The 26,711-nt window shown below is 44.7% G+C and overlaps 1 protein-coding gene across 1 annotated transcript in view; it reads left to right on the top strand.

The window, feature by feature from the left end:
- Positions 1 to 26,711, top strand: part of LOC115098698 — an 85,318-nt gene that overhangs the window by 51,418 nt on the left and 7,189 nt on the right. Inside the window, exons 3-7 of the mRNA XM_029615510.1 lie at positions 2,710 to 3,021; positions 23,435 to 23,527; positions 24,279 to 24,300; positions 24,620 to 24,654; positions 25,715 to 25,752. Coding sequence (XP_029471370.1) covers positions 2,710 to 3,021; positions 23,435 to 23,527; positions 24,279 to 24,300; positions 24,620 to 24,654; positions 25,715 to 25,752 — 500 coding nt within the window. The remainder of the gene's footprint in view (positions 1 to 2,709; positions 3,022 to 23,434; positions 23,528 to 24,278; positions 24,301 to 24,619; positions 24,655 to 25,714; positions 25,753 to 26,711) is intronic.

Here is a 26,711-nt window from a genome sequence, read left to right as displayed (position 1 = left end):
AAAATTGGAACTTGACGTAACAACATATATGGTTAATTTCCTTTCCTTTAGTCTTAACAGGCCAGTTCATCATGTGGGATGCATCCTCTGGCCAGCAGATGGAGACAGATACAAAACTTGAAGACCTGACTTCATTCTCTATAAGAGGTCCGGTGCTGCTTCAGCTCCTCAGTATGCTATCCTGAAACTAGAAAACAACCAGGAGCCATTGTTAGTTCTGGTTCACCAATTACCATTATAACAAGATCCTACTACCATTTCTTGGGTACTAAGCCTGGGACCCAAATTCCAATCCCAAGTTTGCACTCAGGGCTGCTGCATTCATTATGGACAATCTTGTACTTGCTGTTGGCTCTCCTGAGTGTAAAGTTCCCCCAAAACTACAGAGAGAGAAGAAGAAAAAATATGTTAGGACACAAGAATAATTTTGTAATCAAACTGCAAAGGAAAGTGACTGAGGATGTCATCTGCTCCCCTCTCCCTGGGCTGTGTTTCTCTGTTTGGTGTCTGGCCCTCTTTTTACTGGTATGTACAATACTCCTATCTGTAAGTTCACTCACCCCATTTTTTTTTTACTGCCATTTTCCTCTCGGGGTGGATCCTGGACTGTTAAGACTAAAGGAAAGGAAATTAATGGGTAATTATAAACTTCACCTTCCTTAACGTCCTACAGACCAGTCCATACATGTGGGATGTACCAGAACAGTCTCTATTCCGGGTGGGAGTTACTTAGACCTGCTTGGAGGATTCTCCTATTTTTTCCCTAGTATTCTGTAAAAGTATACTGAGATGCCCTTGTAGCTGCCCTACAGATTTCCCCTAGGGTCACTGATTTGCACAGTGTATAAGACACTGTCTGAGCCTTGGCCCAGAGCCCTGTGGGGCTCATGAACCTTGGCCTTGCCTTTAATACGCATGCTTACTTACTCCATTGTTTCTCCTCGGCGCCCCCTTATAAATAACAGCTCCATTTGAGCTCCCCCATGCTCATGGGAGAAAGGGATACCTTGCACCAGCCTGAATAAGTCTGGATTTAACCGAGGGCCTGCTATGAATGTTAAACTGGGAGCCCGCTTCCACCCAGCTCTTCAGTGCCTGTTTTCCTGCTTCTACAAGGATTCTTCAGGTCTCTCTACCTGTTTTCCTGGGAGCCCTGACTGAAGACACCACAGGAGTAAGTTACTACGTATCCCTCTAACCTTTGCAGCACCAGCCAACACTGGTGCACATCTGCTGAGGCAGAGCCATACTCAGGAGCTGAAGCAGCACTGGACCTTTTACAGAGAGTAAAGTCAGCTCTTGAATTTTTGTCTCTGCCTCCATCTGGTGGCTAGAGCACACATCCCACATGTATGGACTGGTCTGCAGGACGTGAAAGAAAATATAAATGACAATTCTCAACCAGGCACCACAGCTCCCTCCAGAAACCAGTGTGCATAGACCGAGTCAGGCCATTAGGCATTGTCATTGAGTGATGGCTGCTTTGATTATTGCAGCAAATCCTGTGAGTAAAATCTAACCACTGGGTTTGCTGGATAATGGGTAGTTTCATAATTCTCTCTAGGGATGGGAAACTTCAGTCCTTGAGTGCCACAAACAGGTCTGGTTTTCAGGATATCTTTAATGAATATGCTTGAGATATAGTTGCATACAACGGAGGGAATGTGTGCAGATATCTATCTCATGCATAGCCATCGTGGATATCCTGAAAACCAGGTCTGTTTTGTCATGCTTGAGGACCAGAGTTGCCTATCCCATAACATCTAAGAAATATAATCATACAGGTGAATTTTAAAAGCAGCGGGCGGGCACACACATATGAGCGTATACTGACTTGGGTAAAAAGACACAGCCATTTTATAACACACACGCTTATATGCACGCATTATAAAACAGGCTGAATGTGTGTACAGGTGTGCACAATTTTATAATGGACGTGCGCAGGTGCAGGCATATGCCGCCTATAGCACGTAAGTGGGGGAATTTTATAAGGGGCGCGCGCAATGCAATTGGCCATTTTTCTAGTTCGTTCCCAGTTCTCCCAGATAAGGGATAGGACTTTCTAAACACCCCCCCCCCCCCCAGATAAATAGCTTCCCTTTTAACCCTGCTCACCTCTTTACTTTTAATTTTGTTTTGGACTTACACGCCATCCCGTAGCAGAAGTAAACTTGCGCCCTTGTGCGTTTAAGTATTTACCACTGCTTTCCCTGAGAAATCCAGGAATGCCCACGCCCTGCCCCTTTGTTGGGAAAAAAAAACATTTGTGCACATAGCGGGAGACGTGCGCAGACTTGGGCGGCTTTTAAAATCCGTTTGGCACTCGCTGGCCCACGATACTCGCCCTATCTCCTGGTTTTGGTGCACACAGAGCTTTTAAAATTCACCTGATAGGCTCTAGCAATCCCATTTAAGAAAATTCATCTTACTTCAGATCAGTTTATTAACATCAAGTAACAAAAGAGAAGGCTTATAGCAACTAGAAAGCAATACATCTGTCCAGAATTATAACAGCAAAACATAAGACATTAATTTTAATTGGCCTCTTTATTTAGATTTACAAAAAACCCATAACGTTTTATTGGCCATAATAATCATTATTGAATTTATTTATTAAAGTATTTTATTTATTTTTATTTATTTTTACATCGATTGTCTTCTATAGCCCTAATCTGATCTATGGTTTAACTTGCTGACTTTTTGCTGTAGCTCCCCCCAAAGTCTGGCTCTCTTCTGCCTCCAGTGATGATGGTCTTCTGACACTCCTGGTTACCTGCATGGTAAGCGAATTTTATCCAGAATCTGTCTCTGTTACACTGAATACGACATGTGGCGGATGCCAGGTGCTAGACGATAATCCACTGGCAATAAAGAACAACGATGGGACCTATAACAAATCATACAGAGCTTTGGTGACCACTGAAGGTTGTTACAACGGGACACGTGTGACCTGCTCAGTAAGGCATAAAGCAGCAGAGAGCAGCCCGAGTGCCTGGGTACCACCTACAGTAAGAAAGAAAGGTATGGCTCTGCTTTAGGAGCAATAGTTACCAAACTAGAGTGAGATTTTTTTACTCCAATCCTGATTTTCTTGTTTGTTTTTTTTTAATTTTTAAATTTTTTCTTTATTCAATTATTCGTATTAATCGCAAGAAACATACTTGTTATAGAAAAAGAAGCTGTAAGGCAATCGGAAGTAGAAAAAACAAAAATAGGTAAGAAAAGATTATAGAAAAAGAAGGCATGAAATATTGGAAATATAAAAGAGGAAATCAGAAGTGCATTTGTGTACATCATAGCAAACACTATTAGCAGTTATATTCCAGACCTCACAGCTTTGAGGTAAACCATCACCAAGAAGGCTAGTCATAGTTCCACCTCTGAGAAAGGCAGATAATTGAGAAGGAACAAAAAATATAGATCTAGGAACTTGGAGCTTGATGAAGCATTTACATAGACACCTAAGGAAAAAACACAAGTACACTCAATGGCAAAACTCTCTTGATATCAACATGAGTAATTGCTTCCTCCTCTTCTGGACTTCCTTAGAGGCATCAGAAAAATCCTAACATGAGAATTTCATAAATAAAAACATCTTTTACCCAGAGCTACATAAAAACTGCGAAAATGTTTAGTCCTAAAAGATAATGAAGGTTTGTCTCCATTGTCTGCAGCAGAATAAGACGACCACACTCTTAGTTTCCATATTAAACATTTTGCCCATCTTCAACCTCCAAATAAATAATAGGGCAGTCGTTACTGAATGACTTCCTCTTGTATTTCTTGTCTTATTGAAACTTTGCTAGCTCTTGGGTCTGAGAAAGACCAAAGTTTCCATTTTCCTGTGTTAAGAGCTTTTTACATCACCTTCTATCTCCTTGTGGTCACCTTTATTTCTTCTTGCTAAGAATGTGGTTAGGGTTCCGGTGCAACCATAGCACAGAATGGAACTCGTTACTTGCATGCCCACTGTATTTATCGGTCACTTACACTTCTGTCACAGTGTTAAGTCCTTCGCTCCACGCGCTTCCTTGTTTCATCAGCCCAGGAGGCGAAGAACAATGGACCAAACGCATTACCAACCCTTCAGACTAAGGACACGATCTTGTAAAGATGGGACAGCAAATTTCAGAAGCCATTTGCCCAGGCATATTGGCTTTCTGAAAATTACCCAGCTCTTATGCATGGGGCTCAACAACGCACGTGCTTTTAGCAGGGTAAAAAGCAGGTGTGCCCAAATGATGTGCTTAAGTCAGGGGAAGGAAATAACACACATAGATTTTTACATTTATTATTTTTATTAAAATGTTTTAATCGCTTAACACTACAATAGGTCTAAGCAATGTACAATAAAACATACATAAAAGCAAACAATAAAAAATAATAAAATAAACAATATCTGCATGAAATAATTTGAAACAAACAGAAAAATAAAACTGATACAAGTAAAAAAAAAAATCAAGTGTATGCTAAACAGAAAAGTTTTTAAAAGACCTCAATGTTTTTAAAGAGTCACATAATCTCAGCTTAATGGAAAGGGAGATAACATTTTCAAATCTATGCATGCTAATTTAAAGGAGGGGAGAAAGTACCTGTAGAAAAAGCAGGCATAAATGTATTTATTTATTTATTTAAGGTTTTTTCTATACCGAATTTCTTGATGCAGATCAAATCAACTCGGTTTACATTGAACAAAAGTTTTAACAATAACATAGCCAAAAAACATATTACAAGAGGCAGATATTTGCAGAGTCAAAAGTTTCTGTGGTTTCTATGGCAAAAAATTTCTGTGGTTACTCTTTCCTATGGCAATTTTTAAAGGCAAAGTGTGCTCGGACTTCCCTTTTGAGAACTGGTGCCCAGTCCCGCAGACTTTGTATCTATGCAAGTCCATTATGGAAATTACCCCCATGGTGACCTAGCAATTTGTTATCTGTAATGTTAGTTATTCTGGCCTGTGAATCAGTGGCATTTCTGGACAGAAGTAGTTGGAGGGGCATCAGGGGATGGATGGGGGTAAACCAATATGACATTTCCACACATCATGTAATTCCACAGCATGGCTCCCTGCCTTTAAATTGGCTATAAAAAGACACTACAAGAGAAAGACGCAAGAGCCTTCTGTGCAATAAAGAAACCCCTGGCCAGTTTCAACTGTCCAGTGAAACTATGTTGATATAATTTGATAGCATCATGCAACCAGTTCTCCTACATGGCTCTATATAGAGAGACAGAATCTCAGCATAAACCCTGCACTTCCAGTTCTGCAGCACACACTGGGCCGGATTTAATATCTACGCGTGGGTGTAGATTTATGTGTGCAACCCGGCGCGCACAAATCTACGCCCGATTTTATAACATGCATGCGCAGCCGCGTGCGTGTTATAAAATCGCCCCGCCCATTTTTTCAAGCCTCGGGACTTACACGCGTCCCAGGGCTTGCGCGTGTCGCTGGGCCTATGCAAAATAGGCTCGGCGCACGCAGGAGCGGGTTTTTGGGGTTACGCGCCATTCTGCAGCCACAGAAATTCCCTCAACAATCTGTGCAAAGTAGAGCTAGGACCTCTCCTCTCACAACTCACCGCACAAACAAATATATTCAAATACTGGCGTCGCATCAGTCATCCTGTAGATCCCAACATGGACACTACATGCATTTAGCAGAATCTCTCATCTCAATCACACAAGCAGAATAAGGGACCATAAATTAGAAAAAGAAACTTGCAGATAAAAATATAAATAGAAACCAAGAAGCCAGATTCTGGGAGTAGTGCAACACTGAAGAATAAGAATCAGCAATGATTACTGGATTTTTATGATTGTTCACCACCTTGGCCATCCGCAGGGGTTGGAAGGTCTATAAGTAAATATATTATTATTATTACTTCCCATACTGAGCAAAATATAAAGATATAAGAAATGCACATTCCTAAACTTGACATAGTCCAATCATTAAAAACTGAAAAATGAAATGTTTTTCTATCTTTACTGTAAGGGCATTTTATTTTTCTAACTGGTATGGGACTGGTCTCCCTTTTCCATTTTTCTCTTGTCGGTCTCTTTCTAATTCTTTTCCAATTACTCCTTGCCATTTCCCATTTCTTCTCTCTTTCTGTCTTCTTCCCTTTCTTTCTTCCATTTCTGACCATGATCTTTCCCTTTCATCTTTTTTTCTCCATTTCTCTATCCACTTCTCCATTTCTCTATCCACTCACAGATAGATTTTACTTCTCCTTTTCCACCTCCCTCACCTTCCAGTCTCCTTCTTTTCACATCTAACTACCTACCACTTTTCAATCTCCCACTTTCACTCCTCCTCATTCCTCCCATTCCCCCTTCACAGACCTGCTCCCTTCCTCTCTTACCCTCTCCACAGCCCCCAGTCCATTTCCATTGTTTCCCAAGCCCTTTCCAGTCCTTTCAGATTCTTCACACTCTCTCTCCACACTATCTAACTTTTTGCACCATTTCCCACGCCCCAGCCCATCTTACATACCCCTGCTCATACCTCCACACCAATCCTATAGTCTCCACTGATCCACTAATTCCTGAATCCCTGCTGTATCTCTCAGTCCTGATCTTCCCCCATCCCTGATTCAATCCCCATCTGGGTCCATGCTCTTCCACTCTCCCACCCAATCACTGAAACCCTGCTCCCCCTCCTCCTATATCTGGGTCCCTACTGGCCCTTCCTCACCCCAAGCTTGTAGTTTATCCCTCCTTCCTCCCAGGGCCTGTTTCCTCATCTGCCTCCTCTGTTCCAGCACAGAGGTATGGAAGAAATAGGTACTGGCAGCAGCAGAAGAGCAAGTAAGTTAGAAGCACCCAACTGCCAGAGTTCATTTCATGCTCTCTGTTGGACCGCAGAGCAGGGAGGTTGGCATATCTAGTTTTAGACAAAGTGAGGCCCAGGGCAGAAACTTGGGAGGGGGCCTGGCTCCTGGGAGCTCTCCCTCCTGATCCAAGCCCTATTCCTGGGCATTATTCTCTCTTGTTCTCACTCCCCACTTGGCTCCTTCCTAAGTGCTATCTCTCCTGTTCTGCCCCACTCTGAGGCCCTCTCTTAGCTGCCCTCCCTCCTGTCACCCCAAAGGCCCCTTACTAAGTGCTCCTTTCTTGCTCTCTCACCCACCTAATTGGCTTCCTCCCAGATATTATCCCTCCTACTCACCCTCACCAAGGCCCCTTCCTGTCCTCCTTCCCCCCATGGCCTCTTCTAAGGCTCTTTCCTTCCTACCCTACATACCCCTTTATAGACCTTCCTGTAAGCTTTACCTCCTGCCCTCTCTCCTATTTCCCCTTCCTGGGTGCATTCCAGGATGCTTTCCTTCCTGCTCCCCACCCAATGGCCCTTTGCTCCCCACCTGATGGCCCCTAGGCCATCATCTCAATTGGTGCTCCAGTTCAGGGGCAATTCTAACATGAGGCAAGGTGAGGTGGCTGCCTCAGGTAGCAAAATCTGGGCAAAAAGCGTTCCCCCAAAATTTTCCTGCAGCAGCTGCATCACCTTGCCACAGATATGGTACCTAAGTGCCTGCAGCTGGAAGAGAAGCCCTGCAAGGTGTATCCTGTTGCAGCTGGAAGAGTCCGGGCCTAAAAAGAAGAATGTTCGCAGTGGAGCCTATCCCATCACGACTGGAAGAGTAGGCCCAGAGGGGCCTGAAGAGAGGTGTGCCTGAGGTGTAGCCCATCCCATTGCGAGTGAAAGAGTAGGCCTGGCAGAGTCTGAAAAGAAGAGAGGCCTTGGCGGAGACCATCCCATCATGGCCAGAAGAGTAGGCATGGGGGGGGAGGGGGCCTGAAAAGAGGTATGGCATGGGTCCAAGTAAGTTAGGGGGAGGCCCTGAGCGCCAGAGTGTGTGTGTGTATTTGTGTGTGTGTGTCAAACAGAATGAGAGCTGTGACGTGTGGATGTGACAATGACAGCCTGTGTGCGTGTATGAAGGTAAGTGAGAGCTTGTGTGCACAGTTGTGTTAGGTAAGAGAGAGGCTGTGTGAATTTGTGAATTTGCTTCAGTCTCCCAGAGAACACTGCACAGACGCAAACTGCAGCATTTTTCCCAGCTCAGCTACCAAGACCGCTCTAGGATGAGACTGAAAGTATCTTCTAAAGTTATGGGAATAGTTAGCTCAGCTGGTTAATTAACATCCTAAGCAAGCCAAAGCTACCCTGATGTGTATTTAACTGAATTATCCTATGATATGCAATCTTTAATCAGTGTAATGACAGTGTGCGTGTCTGAAGGTAAGTGAGAGCTTGTGTGCACAGTTGTGTTAGGCAAGAGAGAGGCTGTGTGAATTTGTGAGAGCTTGTAGGCATGAGAGAGAGACACAGTGTAACAGCCTGTATGCATGTGTGAATATGTGTGAGAGCCAGTAAACATGTGTGAGTGTGTGTGAAAGGAGGAGTGCTTGAATGCATATGTGAGTGTGTCTGAGAGAGCATGTAAAAGAAAAGATGCATGAGATCCTGTATGCATGTGTGTGTGAAAGCCTAATGCATGTGTGAGTGTGTGTGTGAGGGAGAAGCTGTGTGTGTGAAAGTCTATATATATGTGTGAGAAAGATGGGATGAATGTGAGAGCCTATATGCATGTGCGAGTGCTTATGAGAGCTGTATAGGTGTGAGAGCATAGGTGTGTGTGTGTTTGTGTGTGTGAGAGAGAGAGAGAGAGAGAGAAAGCCTATATCCATATGTGAGATTGTGTGTGTGTGTGAGAGTGTGCATGACAGCTTGTGTGTATAAGGGAAAAAGAGCCTGTGTATATGAGAGCTAGGATGTGAGAGTATTGCTCTGTGTATGAGAGAGGGAGTATGTAAGTGTGTGTGAAAGAGAATGGATAAAGTTTGTATGGCCCCTTCCCATACAACAATCTCAGGGTGACTAGAAATAAAAAGATCCCAGGTATAGAGAGTGAGGAATCTTTTTATTCAAATTAATTTTAATTGCTGGATTTTAGTTGATGTCTGTTGTTTTGAAATATTTTATTGATTTTAAGACCTTTTTAAAAATATTTTAGTTTAATTATTGAATGATGTTCTTTACGTCAGCTGATTTTTAAATATTTATTTTTTCTATTAGTATAGTTTTGTTATTATGATTGATGTGTTGTATTTCTTGATTTTATTATTGTTTTATGAGGAGTGTTGGTGTTTCTGTTGCAGTGGATACCGAGTCTGGCTTCTTGCAGTTTTAAGTTCAGATTCTGTCTGCACATTTTTATTTATTCTTTATGGTCTTCATTCTGCATTTGATGAGGGTCTGTCTGTATTCTGCATGTATGACTGAAGTGAAGTGTTACATTTGCCAGCTCGTGGGCTGTCTCCGTGAGCTAGCTCACTCACCCCACACCACCAGTTCCCCGAAATGCGGGGAAACGCTGCCACCTCTTCAACATGTAGCAGGACACCTCCACTCCTTCTGCCTCCTGACGCACCCTGAACCATGATGCCACCCACCTAGCCCTATAAAGGCCTAGTTGCTGCTCCTGCATCCAGCTTTGCCTCGCCTTCCTCATCTTCAGTGTCATCCAGCTTTGCCTTGTCTTGCCTTCTTTATCTTCAGCTTCATCCAGCCTTCTGTATCTTCAGCCTTGCCTTGCTTTCCCTTGGATTGATCTCCGGAACCGACCATAGCCTGTGACCTGACCATTCTTTGCTTGCTGCCTGCCTCAACCATAGCCTGTGATCTAATACCCTTGCAGCGAACTGGTGAGAGTGCAACACACACAGACCCCCTCTCCTCTGGGAACTCTGACCCCTGCTTTCCTCTTTCTGCAACATTTCAAATCACTGAAAGGGCCAGACTCCGAGGGGACTGCCCCATGGGCCTTCTTGATGATTTGACTGTGCCATGCCTTGGGAGGTCAGGGAAGCACCTTCTCATCCCTTGCCTCAGGCAGCAGATTGTCTTGAGCCGCTCCCAATGCAGTGCTGGCAATTGAGGAGGGGAAGAGGCAAATAGAGCAACTGCCCTGAGGATCCAAGTGACTGGAAGCTCCAAGTGGCTATTTTCAGGTCACAGAATCATTTCAGAGCCTGTCAGTCACACGCATAGACCCTGCAGTGTCCCACCCCTTGCTTGTGTAACCTTGCAATGTATATATATATATACCTGACTCTGTGGTGTTACAAGGGTCAGATTGTGTAATGTTCAAGACTGCAAACACTTTTGGTTTCAGTCATTAACCCAGCATCAATAATGAGGTTGCACAAATCGTTGTATAAAATCATTCAGTTTTACTAGAAATACTGTAAATGGATTTAACTTGTTCACAAAACACATGTGCAAATGGTGCACAGATTCATGCAAATGAGTTCTCTTGCAATTTGCAAAATGTACTGCAATATGTTATTATTATAGTCCAGACGTAGACAACTCCAGACTTTTGAGTGCTGCGGCCAGTCAAAGTTTCAAGATATTCACACTGAATATGCATGAATGCATTTGCATGCAGTGCGGTATATTTGCACAGAATGCCTCCATTGCATGCAAGTATATTTCATATGTAGTGGGAACCCCAGTTGGCTTGCTGGCTGAAACCGGGGAGCTACAATTTATTTATTTATTTAGTATTTTTATATACCGACATTCTCGATACAAATATCAAATCAGGTCGGTTTCCATAGAACAAAACTGTCGCGGTTAAGGCGTTACATTAAACAGAGATTGTCTGTTCAATGCTGGGGTTCATCCAGTGGCGGGGGGGGGGGGGGATGAGGATGAGGGGAGGATAATTTTCTGGGCCCTTGGTGCTGTCATAGGGATATCCTTCTGCTTCTCTCTCACTCTCAGCTTTACTTTCACTGGACAATCAGTTCTCACTACAAGGCGATCTTCTCCCAGGGATACAGCTTGCAAAAACCATGGACTCTGAGGATAGTGTTGAAATGTAAAATGTTTGCTTAGTTTGAAAAGCATGATCCAAGCCAGTATGGCAAAAGAAAAATCAGCATCAGAAAAATCATAATCAGAACAAAGCCCAAGACTATTTATCCACAGTACAACCCAAATTGTTCTTCTCACACTGATCCAGTGTCATTTCAAATAGCCCTTCCTTCTGAAAGGTAGGAGTAACTCGTTCCAATTTCCAATGTGTAAGGGTTGGCCAGATGACAAAATCCCTTGTTCAAAAACAGATCTCAGAACAGATACTGTATTTATAATTTTATCTTCTTTGTATTATGTGTTGGTTTTATAATTTTATTTTGCCTGTATAATGTATTTTCATTTTATGTTTTATGCTTTGTTAACCGTTGTGATAGAATACTGAACGACAGTATATAAAACCAATAAATAAATAGTCTGCAAAATTCTCAAAGTCCCAAAACTATAAAACTCAGCAATCCCCAACTTGTTACGCGTGCCAGCCTCGACAGACTTGCGGCACGGCCCTCTCACCTTTCTACAGTGACTCCAGCCTCTGGTTCCTCCTCGCTGGCGGCGGTGGGCCATCAGCTCCATCCTCAGGCCTCCCCCCGGTGCCTCCGGCTCTGCCACAGTCCCTGGCGTTCCCGGTCCTGCTTCCACTTCTCATCGGGCCTCTCCGCGTGGCCCGCGTAGAGACGCTGCTACTCGCACCGCGCCCCTCTCTAGGCATGCGTGCACACCATTGATTCTTAAGTAGGGACTGCGGCAGGAACCTGGCCACGGCCCCGGATGATGAAGTCAACCTGACTAAAGTATTTAACCTCAGGCTCCGCTCCCTAGCGTTGCCTTTGCAACAGATCTCCTCGCTGGTCGCGTACTTGTTTACTCCTACAGATTCGTCTCATCCCTGCGTTCCCGTTCCTCGTTGTTCCTGATTGCTGTCTCTTCGTTCCTTCCCTGCTTATGCTTCGGATTGACTACATGGACTTTGTCTTTGCTTTGCCTGACTACGCTACTGCCTATCTCCAGACCCAGACCTCTGCTGTGCCCATGCTACTGCATATCTCCAGACCCAGATCTCTGCTTTGTCCGACTACGCTACTATCTCCAGACCCAGACCTTTGCTTCGTCCGACTATGCTTCTGCCTATCTCCAGACCCAGACCTTTGCTTCGTCCGACTACGCTACTGCCTATCTCCAGACACAGACCTCTGCTTCGCCCTACTACGCTACTGCATATCTCCAGAACCAGACCGCTGCTTCGTCCGACTACGCTACTATCTCCAGATCTTTGCTTCGTCCAACTATGCTACTGCATATCTCCAGAACCAGACCTCTGCTTCGTCCGACTATGCTACTATCTCCAGATCCAGACCTTTGCTTCATCCGACTACGCCACTGCCTATCTCCAGACACAAACCTCTGCTTCGCCTGACTACGCTACTGCAATCTCCAGCCCCAGACCTCCACTTTGCCTGACTACGTTCTTGTCCTTCTCCGTGATCAGACCTCTGCCTTGCTTGACTACGCTCTTGACTATCTCCGTGATCAGACTTCAGCCTTGCTTGCCACTGCCTTCGGATTGCCGCCAACCCTGACTCAAGCCTGCCCTTGGACACCTCTTCAACTTACTCCCTGGACGTGATTTCTTCAGGCTTCGGCCTGCTTTTGCTCAAGCGCCCCTTGTCTGCCTTTGTTCCATTGGCACCAGAGTTTCCAGGACATTACCCAGTCCGTTGTAAGACTGTACCATCTCTCACCTGCTGTCTATGGGCTGAACCAACTTCTACTGCAACTACGTACAGAGGCCTACCTAAGTCCTGCTGGTCCTGGCACCCAAAGGCTCAACCCGCGGGGAAGAAGGGCTGGTATAGGTGAAGCTCCAGTGGCCTCTGTCTATCAGCCCACTCCGCCTGCTGACGGTGGGGATCCGTAGGTCCTTGCCTACGGGTTGCATCAACCCCACCTCGGCCCAAGGGTCCACCTCTGATGCAACACAACTTCTGTTGTTAACTGGTCACCAAGGTAAAAGATCCAGAACCCAGGCCTTCAGGATACCGGGGGGTTTGCCCTTCTCTCTGGTAACTGGTCCAAAAATCTTTAAAAATTCCCAATACTCCTCCAAAAATCTCCTTTCCTGAGACCCAGGGATGATCTCAAGCTTCTTCCTCTCTTCAGTGTCACCTTCCCTCTGCTTCTGAACATCCTCACAGGACAATATATACTCCTGAGCCACAAAAGGGGGGCTAAAGCAAGGGGAGGATCCCAAAATGCAAAAACCCCCTCCAGATGGCAAATATAGGGAAAAATATTAGTAAAAGGCAAAGCCGGGCCACCCATATGTATTCATTGTGGATATCCTGAAAACCAGACCTGTTTGTGGCACTCCAGGACAGGAATTGCCTACAGCTGGTCTAAACCAAAATATGTTGAAGGTTAGTTGTTTTGGACTTAGTATTTGCACACAAGATGGCAAACTCAGATTGGCCTGTGCATGATATCTTAGAAAGTGTGGTATGGTCAGATCATTTTAGGCTTAGATGGTTTGTGCTTTGCACCCACAATATTAAAAGTAGGGTTAGAACCATCAAGGATGTCACCGCCTTAAGATTTTTGGGTAAACATAATGAAGAGATAGTTTTAAAGGGTTTATCTCCAGATTTATTTATTTATTTATTTATTTAACAGTTTTTTATACCGACCTTCATAGTAGATAACCATATCGGATCGGTTTACATTTTAACAAGGGTAAACTGAGGTAACAATTCTGGTTAACAAATAGATAACAAAGGAAAAAGGAATAAGTCAAAGTTACAATCAACAAGGAATGGAAAAACTTGGAAGCTTAAGACAAGCTGGAAGGAAGATAAAGGCAGGTAGAATAAATATAACATGATACGAATAATTTAACAGGTTAGAGCTTATGCTTTAACCTGGAAATGTCAGTGTCCATTGTTCAGGAGGAAGTGTGTCGAAGACCTTGTAGGAAGTGAGGCTCAAACTAGTGATTATCAGGTGGATCTGGGAAGGCTTGGTGAAAGAGCCACGTCTTTAGTCTTTTTCTGAAGGTTAAGAGGCAGGGTTCCAATCTGAGATTTGCTGGGATGTTATTCCAGATAGATGGGCCTGCTATTGAAAAAGCTCTGTCTTTGGTCATAGAGAGGCGTGTGGCTTTAGTAGGGGGAAATTTCAGAGTGCCTTTGTGAATATCTCTCGTTGGTCTGTTAGAGGAGTGGAGTTTGAAAGGGATTTCCAGGTCGAGCTGGAGTTGCTGATGGATGGTTTTGTGTATTAGGGTAATAGATTTGTACAGGATTCTGAAATTTACTGGTAACCAATGTAGGTTTCTGAGGATGGGGGAGATGTGTTCACCGTGGCTGGTGTTGGTCAGCAGTCTCGCTGCCGCATTTTGTAACATCTGCAGTGGTTTGGTGGTAGATTTGGGGAGGCCTAGGAAGAGGGCACTGCAGTAATCTATTTTGGCGAACAGAAGTACCTGGAGGACTGTCCTGAAGTCTGGGAAAAATAAGAGTGGTCTAAGTCGTTTCAAGACCTGTAGTCTGTAGAAGCTGTCTTTGGTAGTTGTGTTGACCATTTTTTTAAGGTTTAGTCGATTGTCTATTATTGCCCCAAGGTCTCTAACGTGCGTACAGGTGATGTGAGCATTGTGTGGTGAAGGTGGAGGAAGATTGTTTTCATTTGAAGAGATGAGGAGAAGCTCCGTCTTTGAGGCATTGAGGACCAAGTTTAAGCTGTTGAGTAGATTAGTAATGGATAGAAGGCAGTTATTCCAATAGGTGAGAGCTTTTGAGATGGATTCTGTTATAGGGATTAGAATCTGTACGTCGTCTGCATACAGATAATGAATTAGGTTGAGGTCTGTAAGTAATTGGCAGAGGGGGAGGAGGTATATATTAAAGAGGGTTGGAGATAAGGAGGATCCTTGTGGTACGCCAAGGGAAGATTTTGTTAGAGGTGACTCCTTGTTATTGATTTTGACTTTGAAAGTCCTATTGCTGAGGAAGGACTTGAACCAGTTGTGGGCTGATCCGGAGATGCCAATATCCTCTAGGCGATCCAGAAGGATGGTGTGGTTGACGGTGTCAAATGCCGCCGAAATGTCTAACAGAACTAATAAGAAGGAGTGTCCTTTGTCTAACCCCATTATAATATGGTCTGTAAGCGAAATGAGGAGGGTCTCCGTGTTGCGTGATTTCCGGAATCCGTATTGCGAAGGGTATAGGATTTTATGGTCCTCTAGATATTCTGAAAGCTGGGTGTTTACCAGTTTCTCTGTAAGTTTGGCAACGAATGGTAGATTGGAGATGGGTCTAAAGTTAGCTAGTACATTAGGGTCTAGATTGTGTTTCTTGAGGAGGGGCTTAAGAGAAGCGGTTTTTAGGCTGTCTGGGTAACTTCCTTGAGTTAGAAGGCTGTTAATAATATTTGTTAGAGGTCCTGAGATCGTGTTTGGGATAAGAAGCAGGAGTCTCGATGGGATATTATCAGCCGGATGACTAGATGGTTTCTGTCTTTTTAGAAGGGATTCAATCTCTTTGGTGGAGATTAATTCGAAGCTGTCAAACTTGGGTTTAAAAAAGGAATTGAAATTTTCATCTGATTTGAGAGGTGTTGTATTTGGAGGAAGGAGGGCGAGAGTATTTAGAATCTTCAGTTGAAAAAATGAGGCGAGTTCATTAGCCTTGGATAGAGTTTGTTCGTCTGGAATAGGTGGCAGGGTTGATTTAGTTATTTGTGTTACGTAAGCAAATAGGGCCTGGGCGTCGTACTGGTAGTGGTGTATTTTGTTGGCGTAGTATTCCTTTTTTTTTGTAGTGTGCAGGTCCTATAGCGATGTAAGAATCCCTTGTATGCTGAAAGGGTAGTTGAGTTGGGGGTTTTTTGCCATCTATTTTCTTTATGGCGTAAGTCCTGTTTCATCTGTTTTAGTTCAGTGCTGAACCAAGGTTGATTTCCCTTTTTTTTTGGATTGATTGTTTTGGAGGTTATTGGGCACCATTTGTTTGCGACTGCTTCAGTAATTTTTTGCCAGGAAGATAGGGCTGAGTCGGGATTAGATAGGTCCAGGTTGGAGAGTTCCTTGGAGAGCTGCTCGCTGAGCATATCAGATGGACATGATTTCCTGAATTGAATGGTGGAAAGGTGCGGAGAGGAGTGTGTCTGTTTGTATGTGGAGAAGGAAGATTCTATCAAGAAATGATCTGACCAAGGGATTGGGGTACATGTGGGATCTACAGTGCACGTGAATTTAGAGTTAATGAATATTAAATCAAGGATGTGACCAGCTTTGTGTGTGGGGCTGTTGATAGTCTGAGAGAATCCCATTGCAGTAAGGGTGGTGAGGAAGGCTTCGCAGTTCGCAGATCGAGGTATAGCGTCTGTATGGAGGTTGAAATCACCCATAATCATTGTTGGTAGGTCTAAGTTAATATGTTTTGCTATGGATTCTATGAGGGCTGAAGGGTCGGATTCTAAAACTCCTGGAGGAGCGTAGACTAACAAAATTTGTAGAAGTTTTAACTTGACTAATCCTAGTTCCAATTTGGATTCAGTCTTAATGGTGTGAGCGGTCAGTCTGAGTTCTTTCTTGGAGGCTAGAAGAAGTCCGCCTCCTCTTTTTTTGTGTCTATGAAAGGTGAAAATGTCGTATAACTGGATAGGTAGTTGGTTGGTTAAGACAATGTCCGAGTTTTTTAACCAGGTTTCTGTGATGGCACAGATGTCTGGGTTGGAGTCCAGGAGGTAATCATTGAGGATGTGTGTCTTTTTAGTTAAAGATTGTGCATTGAGGAGGGTTACTGAGAGTAGCGTGAGGCCAAGAAGTTGGTTCAAAGGTGACGTCATGATTGGAATAATTCTTTTTTGTAAGACGTTTGTAAAGTTAGGTAAGGAGATTCTCCTCTGGTTGTAAATTATTGGGATGTTGTAAGTGAACATGCTGAATGAAGTTCCGGAAGAGGTTTAGTCTGAGAAATATTTTAGTTGGGACTGGATACAAATTGAGAGTCTGTATGAATAAGAGAAATAAGTCGGTATGAATAAGAGAGATGTCTGAGGACGGAGGAAAGAAGGTGTCTGTCTGGATGAAGGGCGGTTTGGATGATTGCGGAGAGGGTGTCTGTAAGCTTGTTGGATTGATTGGATGAGTGCTCTGTCCTCCGTAGGCGTGGGTGGTTGTTTGATCAAGTGCTGATAGAGCTCCTATTCTGGAGGTCGCTTGTTACGCTTGGGCTCCGGTCAGGAGTCGTGAACACCACCCAGCAGGGTGGCTCCAGGTGGAGAGAGACAGGAATGGCTAGAAACAGTGTCTGGTTCCAGGCTGGGTCAGGGCAGGCAGCAAGTAGCAGTGTCTCGGTTCAGGCTGGGTCAGGGCAGGCGGCAAGTAGCAGTGTCTGGGTTCAGGCTGGGTCAGGGCAAGGCAGGTCAGAAGGCCCGTAGGCCACACACACACAGAAGGCCCGTAGGCCACACACAGTAAGCTAGGCAAGGCAGAGAAGGCCCGTAGGCCACACACACACAGAAGGCCCGTAGGCCACACACCGTAAGCAGGGCAAGGCAGGTCAGAAGGCCCGTAGGCCACACACACACACACAGAAGGCCCGTAGGCCACACACCGAAAGCAGAGCAGGCAGGTCAGAAGGCCCGTAGGCCACACATACACACGGAAGGCCCGTAGGCCACACACCGTAAGTAGAGCAGGCAGGTCAGAAGGCCCGTAGGCCACACATACACAGAAGGCCCGTAGGCCACACACCGTAAGCAGAGCGGGCAGGTCAGAAGGCCCGTAGGCCACACATACACAGAAGGCCCGTAGGCCACACACCGTAAGCAGAGCAGGCAGGTCAGAAGGCCCGTAGGCCACACATACACAGAAGGCCCGTAGGCCACACACCGTAAGCAGAGCAGGCAGGTCAGAAGGCCCGTAGGCCAGGTAAGAAAAGCGAGGAAGAAGGCCCGAAGGCCGCGCAAGGCAAGGAAAGGCCCGAAGGCCGCGCAGGGCAAGGAAAGGCCCGAAGGCCGCGCAAGGCTAGAGCAGGGAGCCCAGGAAAGCTCGATGCCGAAGCACCGAGGGAACTGTCAGGCAGGGTTATAAGGGCCAACCCAGAACATAGAGTGGACAGGGGAGATGGCCTGGGCCTGTCAGGAGAGCCAGCACTAGAGGGACCCCTGGTGGTGAGGCGGTTGCACTGCAGCCAAAACTGTAACATCGCTGAGACTTAAGCAGTGCTTGTATTCGTTTCTCGGATTCCGCGACTTGTTTGAGTGCTGGTGTGCTAACGACGAGCGGAGGAGTTTGTCACTTTTATGTGGGTTAGTAACGAAGGTACAAGCTATGCTGCCTATAGTGAACAAAGTTAGTGTAGGCGTTTCACCTTACGTGGAAGAGTTGAGGATGGCACCAGGGTAGGTGTATGGTTTCTGCGTAGAGAGTTAGACCTGGGCCTGGGGCTCTCCAAGGGGCGCGCTAAGGGGCAGGCCCCTTAGGTCGCGCTCCTTCGGGCGCGCGACGCCTGGCGTGCGACGCCGCCAGGAGTGGTTTAAATTTAAAGGAATAATAGATGCCTTCTGATTGGCTGAGAGGCTGGTGCTGCGCTGGTTGGCGGGGCTTGGGTCCCAGGCGGGGCGGCGCCGACGAGATCGGGATGACCGGCAGGGAGGCAGGTGAGCCGCGGCAAAGGGCTGGCCGGAACAAGGAGCCCCGATTTAAAGGGCTTACCTTATTTAATTATTTAATTCGGGCGTCAGTTCCTTTAGCCTGTTTCAGGCCTCTGATAGGTAGTGCAGGTCCCACGTGGTCAGATCGCAGGGCTGGCGGATCGGGGCAATGAGAGGCAGAGGCTGGGGCTGCGCTGGTCGGCGGGATAAATTAGTGTCCACTTATTTATTTATTTATTTAAAATTTTTATATACCGGCATTCATGATACAATCACATCATGCCGGTGTACAATGAACAATTGAATAACCTAATAGTGTGGAAGGAAGCAGTTACAAATAACAAGGTAATAGAACTGGGAGAAGAGAAGAAGGGAAAGGATAACATTAGATATAGATATATACATTTGCTATAACATTAGAGTCTAAGCATAAGATATAGATATATACATTTGCTATAACATTAGAGTCTAAGCATCTTAGAATTTAACAGTGTAATGGTAGCTTTGCAACCCTCACTAAACTTTCCTGTTGTATCAGAAGTATTGAGGATTATTGCATTTTTAATCCCTCTCTGGTAGTTTAACCATTCCCCTATTTTGAGACTGGTCTTGCTCTCCTATAAATATTAGATTGAGCATGCGCAGAGCTAGTTTTTTCTGTTTGTTAGTTTCATGTTCAATTTTTTTTTAATGTTCACAGTTTTGAAGGAGAAAGTTCATTGGCATTGTTCCAGTAGGCTCCACAACCTGTATTCAGCAGAAATACAGCAATGATAAACTTTGGCCAGAATGGCAAGATGTGACTGAATATTCTGATCTGCCTGTTTAACTAGGCCTCTCTGTAGAATACCAGCTTCTATCTGTCCACTGATCTAAGACACTGCAGTGTGTGTGTGTGTATCGGGGGGGGGGGGGGGGGGGGGACAGTTCCAAGACCTGCAGAGCACAGATCTTTCTGAAGACAGGATACGCCAATCCTGAAAGACAGACTTAGCATATAGGTCAGCTTACAAGTAAACTCTGTCCCAAGGCCAGGTCAGCTCTCTGGTCAAGATGTCTCAAGACTAGAGATCATGTGCCCTAGATTAGGAGCAGTCTTGTGCCACAGGGGTTTCCAGCAGTCTGAAGTGAAGAGGAGACCTCATTCTGTGCTCTTGTTTGACTAAGTATGAGCTCGCATATGCATATCCTGGCTTTTAAAAATAGCATAGGAGAGAGGAAGAGGGCAGTGGTGGAAGATGACCCATGAACACCTGAAGATAACATCCGAGCCATCACTCTCGGCCCCTTCCTACAGCCCAGTAGACCTGTTTCAGTCTCCCAGAGGACACTGCACAGACGCAAACTACAGCATTTTTCCCAGCTCAGCTACCAAGACCGCTCTAGGATGAGACTGAAGGTATCTTCTAAAGCTACGGGAATAGTTAGCTCAGCTGGTTAATTAACATCCTAAGCAAGCCAAAGCTACCCTGATGTGTATTTAACTGAATTCTCCTATGATATGGATGGTAGTATAAGTTTCTTCCCTCAAAGGCATGAATTGTCTGTAGTATTCTAACTGGTAAGCTTGACACGTCTTACAATAAAAAGGTCTGATGTTGAGATAAACAGTTGTCCTTTCCAGGACTTCTCGGATAGCAAATAAAGTAAACAGTTAGTAATCTGCACAGAAAGGAAGAGAGAGAAGGGGAAAGAAAGCAGGCTCTAGCCTACAGGCTACTAGATAGTAGATACCCCTAATATTCCTACAGTATTACTGAACAGTGTGAGAGATCCGGGAGAGACTTTGCTGTAGCTCCTGCATTAGGGATGCCCAAACCAAGCGGAAGTTTCAATAAACACAAACTATAGATGAAATGACTCATGAGAAGGAAAGATTGATTCAGCAACAAAAATCTGCACCTTACTATACATTTGAATTTGGTTCCTTAAAAGAGATGGGTAGATGTTTGAAACATAGATGGCAGAAATCACAAGATACTGATGATAAGGAAAAGCTCAAGAATCATTTACATATTTATAGTAACAAGATCAAGGAGAGTAAATGTAATTTTTCTGAAAACTGAGGCTGGCCATACATTATGGCGCTAACCGGCTCTGAGATTGGCTCCAAAATGATGTCACTTTGGCAATGGCCTTAGAGCAGCTGACCCCATTTATAAAAGGAACAGGTTGGGGCAGGAGCCAACATTCATCACTCCTGCCCCTTTCTTTGCCATTGACCCCCATGGAAGGAGAAAGTGGAGGCTGGGGAGGTTCCTGGCCCCAGTAAATTTTTGGGAGGAGGGTTGAAGGGACCCAGGGATGCCCTGGCTGGATTTGGCTCAGCTCAGCCAGGTAGGCCCGGGCATGGGTCGGAGGGGCCTGGGGAAACCCCAGCTGGCCTTGGCTCAGCCCAGCTGAGCCAAGGCCTAGGCCCCAAGGCTTTCTTTGCAAGGCGCAAGGGAAGTCAGAGGAATCGAGGGAGGCCCTGCTTAGACTCAGCTCAGTCCAACCAAGTAGGCCTAGGCCCTGTTACTTTCTTGAGGTGTGGGATGGGGGTTGGAGGGTCTCAGGAAGACCTTTTTTTTTAATGTTTATTTAAGTTTGGAAACTGAACTGAACTGAAATAAACATTATACAAACAAAACAATGAAAAATCCCCCAAAACAAAATTCCTTGGTCTGCACATCCCTAATTTTTTATTGTGTTTTTGATTGCTGGTATAAAAGAAGAATAAAAGTTTAGATTTTTTGCAAATATTCCCATGAGTGAGCGCTCTTAATCCCAAGATCATGAGTTTGAGGTATGAGTCTGCTGCCTAAGGAACTGAAGATGGAAGTGTAACCCCAAGGGGATATTAGATCACATACTAACTCTATAATCTACAGGGGCTATGCTTTCAATTAGTTAGTTTAATGTGAGAGGTTAAAAGTGCATTGCTATACTTTACCATGGGGAATGTTCTGGTTTTCTGAGGACTTCAGACAAAGGCTAGGAGTGGCTGGCTTCTATGGGAGGACTATTTATTAGCCCTTGCCTCCTGGGAGGGTGTTCTATGGGGAAGTCAAAAGTTTATCTTATGCTTTAATATGGGAAAACGTTCAGCGTATGGGTTAAGGCTCAGAACAGGTGGTGTGTGCCAAATGGGTGAGTGGCAATATGACTCTGGACCAATGGCAGAGTGTTGCAAAAAGGAATATTTACCCTTGGGAGGGTGCTGGTCATCTAAAGAAGGGATCTCAAGAGGCTGTAAGATTCTGGAGGAGCTAAGCCAGAGAGTTTGAGAGCAGAAATTTAAGTTACCATTCCCAATGGTGCCTTGAAAGTAAGGAGTGAATTTGGAGAGAGTAAAAGGAGAACCATCTAAAAGCTCCCATCAGCTTTTAGGAGAGGAGAGTAATATTGCAGAAGTTGAATTCAGGAGTGAAAAGAGAAGTTTGGGATTTGGACACAGGAACTGTGATGGTTGGGCCAGCTGGACCCGGGGAAAAGGTGCACTGCAGAGCTTGTGGCCAGCAGATGCCCAAGGGAAGGGAGTGCACTGTCCTGGAGCTGCTCTTGGTGTGTAAGGACTGAATTTTGAGCTGCTTCTGTGATGTGAGTACTGAACTGTGCTAACTTTTGAGAAGGGAAAACATCCATCAAGGAACTTCCAAGTGGAAGAAAGATCTTGTAAAGAGATTTTGGGGTAGTAGAACTGAAAGTAACTGCCCCTGAGGAGACCTTGAAAAGAGACTGTGGGAAAGTGAACTGGAGCCACAGAGGTTCTGGGAATTAACGAAGAAAGTAAAAGTGTAACCTCTGGGAAGTAGAAATATATTGGTTTGTGATATGTTGTGATCTGATCAAGATGGCAAGTGAAGTGACTATGAAACTGGACTACGATTCTGCTTTCATATTTGTATCTATTCTATGTTTTTCTATTAAAATAAATAATTTATTTTTTGGAGCACAAGAGCAGCGTGGAGATTGGAATTATTTTGAGTGGTCCTTGGCCCGGTTTGGCCTTAAAGGGAAAGCTGTCCTTAGCCCTTGCCCAGAGGTTAGTGGAGCTGCCCCAGGGCTCACAAAGTCTGGGAAGGTGACCACCAAGGATAGGAGGGTTACTGAAGGTTTTTGCTATAGGGGTGCATTCAGGTGATCACAGAGTTAGTTAATTTATTTAATATAGCACCTTTCAATGTGAAGTCAAGAGGGGAAATAGAGAATTTTATTACTTATCCCTGACAAGCGTGAGAGAATACAGGCCCAGCCTCTGGGGCAGGGTCACGTCCACCATCTTCCTGACCACTTTGTGAATTTTGAACCCACAGAGGCTGATTCCAGGATCATCAACCCTCAACATCAGACCCTCTTACTTTTATACCCCAAGAAGGGGTTACATTTGTCACGGATATTACATAAGTCACTGCCAAAGAGACGCCTTCCTCTGTGCTCCATTTTAATGCAGTACATGTGAATCTCTGGAGACATTTCAACGCCCACAGTTTAAGGGCCTGATTCACTAAGGTTTTTCTCCCATTCTGTATCTATGGAGAATGAAGCCATACATCTTCCTTCTTTGGCTTTGAAAAGTTTATAATGTGCAGTTCTGGCCATGTGCCACCTACTACCGGCGTGATGTGCTTGCACGAACACCGGTATATTAAAGCTGTTAAATACTCAGATCCATATTTGTAAATGGGGGTAGCATCTAACTCCAGGTCAACCCTGACAAGGTTCAACCAAGCCTGGTTTTGTACCACAGTACTGCTTGACTGACCCTGCTTTCCATAGCGTAACGGGCGCCACCAGTCTGTGGATGCAATGAGGCAAAGCCAGGACCAAATCATCCTGTGAGGCATGACCTGGGTCAGCTGGTAACCCTATTTCTAATCCTTTCTGCTTCTTTTTTTTGTTTGGCAGATAAACTCATCCCTTCAAATTATGTGATCACATGGATTATCACTGGAACCCTTCTGCTCTTTGGGATCATTCTTATATTAATCCTCAGGAAATGTAAGTACCATGAAAACCAGACACTAAAGCAGGTGGGGGCCAGCTTCAGACCTCAAGAACCACAAACAAGACTGGCTTTCAGACCTTAGGCATCACCATCCAGGAAATGGATCTTAGAGACATTGTGGACAATACATTTACATCCTCAGCTCAGTATGCAGTAATGATCAAAAAAAGCAAACAGAATGTTAGGAATGATTTGGAAAGGAATGGAGAATATCAAAATGCAGTTCTGGTTGCCCCATCTCAAGAAAGATCAAGAAAAAACTAGAAAAGATACAGAGAAGCGTGACCAAAATGAATAAGGGGATGAACCAAGCTTCTCTACGAAGGAAGGCTAAACAGGTTAGGGCTCTTCAGCTTGGACAGGAATCGACTGAAAAGAAATAAGATAGAGGTTTATAAAGTCACAAGTAGGGTGGAATAGGTAAATGGGATACTAAGACTAGGGGATAAGCCATGAAAGTGACAGGTAGAAAATTTAAAAGAAATTGAAGAAAGTATTTTTTTCATGCAACAGTCAAGCGGTGGAGTTTGTGGTCTGAAGAAGAGGTCAAGGCATTTAGTATAGCATAGCTGGGTTTAGAAGTGGCTTGGACAAGTTTCTGGACAAAACGTCCGTAAGCCACTTTTGGCCAGGTAAAGGTGGGAAAGCCTCTTATCCCCGGGAATGAGAAGGGAAACATTTCAACCTGAAATTGGGTTGCAGGAGCTTATAACGAATCTGACCTCTGCCATTGCATTTTTACAGATATCTGCTGTGGGAAGAAAAGGTATGCTTGTTATTTAAGAAATATGATTTTTTTTTACTTTGACCAAAGACCACCATCATAAACCTAAATAGAACCAAGCTGGCTGCCCTTCCAGGTCGATGAGAGATTCTCAGAAATGTAAGAATGTCTCTCCTGTTCCTCTTTTGTTGTTTTTCTTTTCCTCTACCTTGTCCTTTTTTTTCCCCACTTCTGCTCCATTCTTCTTGTTCATGCTTCAGAGAATAGCCATGCTGTAATATTATATCTGTGCTTCGTGTGGTTGCATTGCATCGCATTTCCTCGCTGCACACTTTTTACAAGTGTGATCCTTCTTTCACAGGGGCCCCAGCTCCGTGACAGGCAACTATAGAAAGGGTAAGAATCCCGTGCAAGATTACACTTGGTAGTGTGTATCTCTGGTTATCATCAATAGAAGTATTTTAAAAATAGATTGTGTTAAAATAATAAAGAGAGGATCTCATCACCAGAGATCCTCAGCAAGACAAAATGAATGGCTCAGAGAACATACTCCCCACACACACTTTCAGTCCTATAGTTGTTGCTTTTTGAGAGGAAGAGGACTTGAGGTGAGGGTTAGCCTGAGTATTTCACAGGTTGTGATCCCTTCTATTGGACCAACGTGAACATTCTCCAAAAATGTTGTGCATGAATGCTGGAGAACCTCGTAGCTCTTCAGAAAAGCCAGTGTGATCTCGAAAGCTCAAGTGCAGCATCTCTGAAACCACCTGGCGTAATTAAAGGTAACACAGCCTTCCAAGAATCAGGTTTTCTCCAGGAATAGTGCAGCCACTGGAATTCTTTTGCAGACATAGAATGGGTTTTGTGTGCAGACTCCTAAGGCAGTTTCAAACCCTTGCCAGAATGGACATTATAGGGTGATTTGCTAGAGGCAATAGCAGAATAGCACCTTGCAGGGCTCTCTGACATGTTCAGCCCATGTGACCTGTTCCCACAAGCAGATTATAGGAAAGCTGCTGATGGCAGAAATAGGGCCTATGTATAAAAATATAAAATGAAAATTTAAATCTTTGCAAAAGGGCCTGGATATATGCTTCCCAGAATCCTTTTCTTTCCTGCTTTCCAGATGCACTGGAACACTCAAAAGAAAACGTAACATGATGGACAAATGCTGTCAATCTAACTACCATGGTTCTGTGCCAATGGATGTAAGCCATCTGCAGGGGGCTTTATTGTAACCTCTGAGTTTAACAGGAGCTATAGCAGCTATAAAGCCATGTGCTCCTCAGTTCCATTAGCATAGAATCAAAATCAGACTACATTACCTCTGTTTGTAGGCTAGGCAGTCATATTCAATGCCTCAATTTATAACAGTATTACAAATTAAATGGGTCGTTTTCCTTTAAGATACATGAGAAATGCCCTCATGGTTCATTCTCTCTCATTCTCCTTACAGAATGCATGAGCAGATCGGATTGCAGTGAAGCCCTTGAGGTAAGGACATTGCAGAAAAACTAGGTCTGGGACAGAAAACCTAGAGATGAGGGAATGATGGCCAGCTTGATGGCTCAATGTAAGTGCTACATGTGGCTACGCAGAAGATCCAAATTTGATTCGCAGGCCTGGTTTCTACTCCTCAGGCCGGCCAAAGATGAGGATGTTACAGAGGCAGCATTCACAGACCCTGGACAGAACAGAAACCCCAGTCATTAATCAATGGTGACACCTCCCGGCTAGACTTGGGGTATACATGTGCCAGATTCCAGTTGGTGGTGCCTGGCCAAGGATTGTCACTTCAATGGCTGGACTGGGGATGTGAAAGTTATCAAATAGGGGAAAAGCTTTGGATAGTTGTGAATGAGGGCTCATGGTACAGTTGCTTAATAGTGGCTGGTTCTGATTGAGCTATAAGCAGATAAGAGACCTGCTTGCCATCTTAGGAGATATAAATTGTGAGGAGAGCAGGGCAGGAGGTACAGATGGGAGTAAAGCTGACTCTTGATTATCTGAATTAGTTTTCAATTCTGATCAAAAGTAGCTGACTGGATCTGAGCCTTTTTAACTCAATTCTCAAACCACAACTCAAATCTAATTCTTGTTGTTTGTAAGGGATAGGGTTATGTGAGCCCTTAGTGCTGCAGCATAGCTGGCGCAGCTTCAAGAGTGAGCCTCTGAGGCCTATGCCGGCAACTGGCAAACACACCCTGCAGCGGGACAACCTGGAGCTTCACCTTTACCAGCCGCCTCCTCCGCAGGTTGAGCCCTTGGATTCTGGTGGCTGGCAGAACTTAGGCAGGTCCCTAGGATGGAGGTAGTACTTAGTCCAGAGACACACTAGAGATAGAAGAGACAGCAGGCTTATGAGAGAGGAAAGCTAAGGTTGGGGCAGGCAGAAGGCAAGGGGTCAAGTCCAGGTGGCAAGTCAGGTCCAGGCAAGAGGTCAAGATCCAGGA

Source organism: Rhinatrema bivittatum, chromosome 9 (assembly GCF_901001135.1).
Source record: "Rhinatrema bivittatum chromosome 9, aRhiBiv1.1, whole genome shotgun sequence".
In the NCBI taxonomy this organism is placed as follows: Eukaryota; Metazoa; Chordata; class Amphibia; order Gymnophiona; family Rhinatrematidae; genus Rhinatrema; species Rhinatrema bivittatum.
This window is presented reverse-complemented; position numbering and strand designations above follow the sequence as displayed.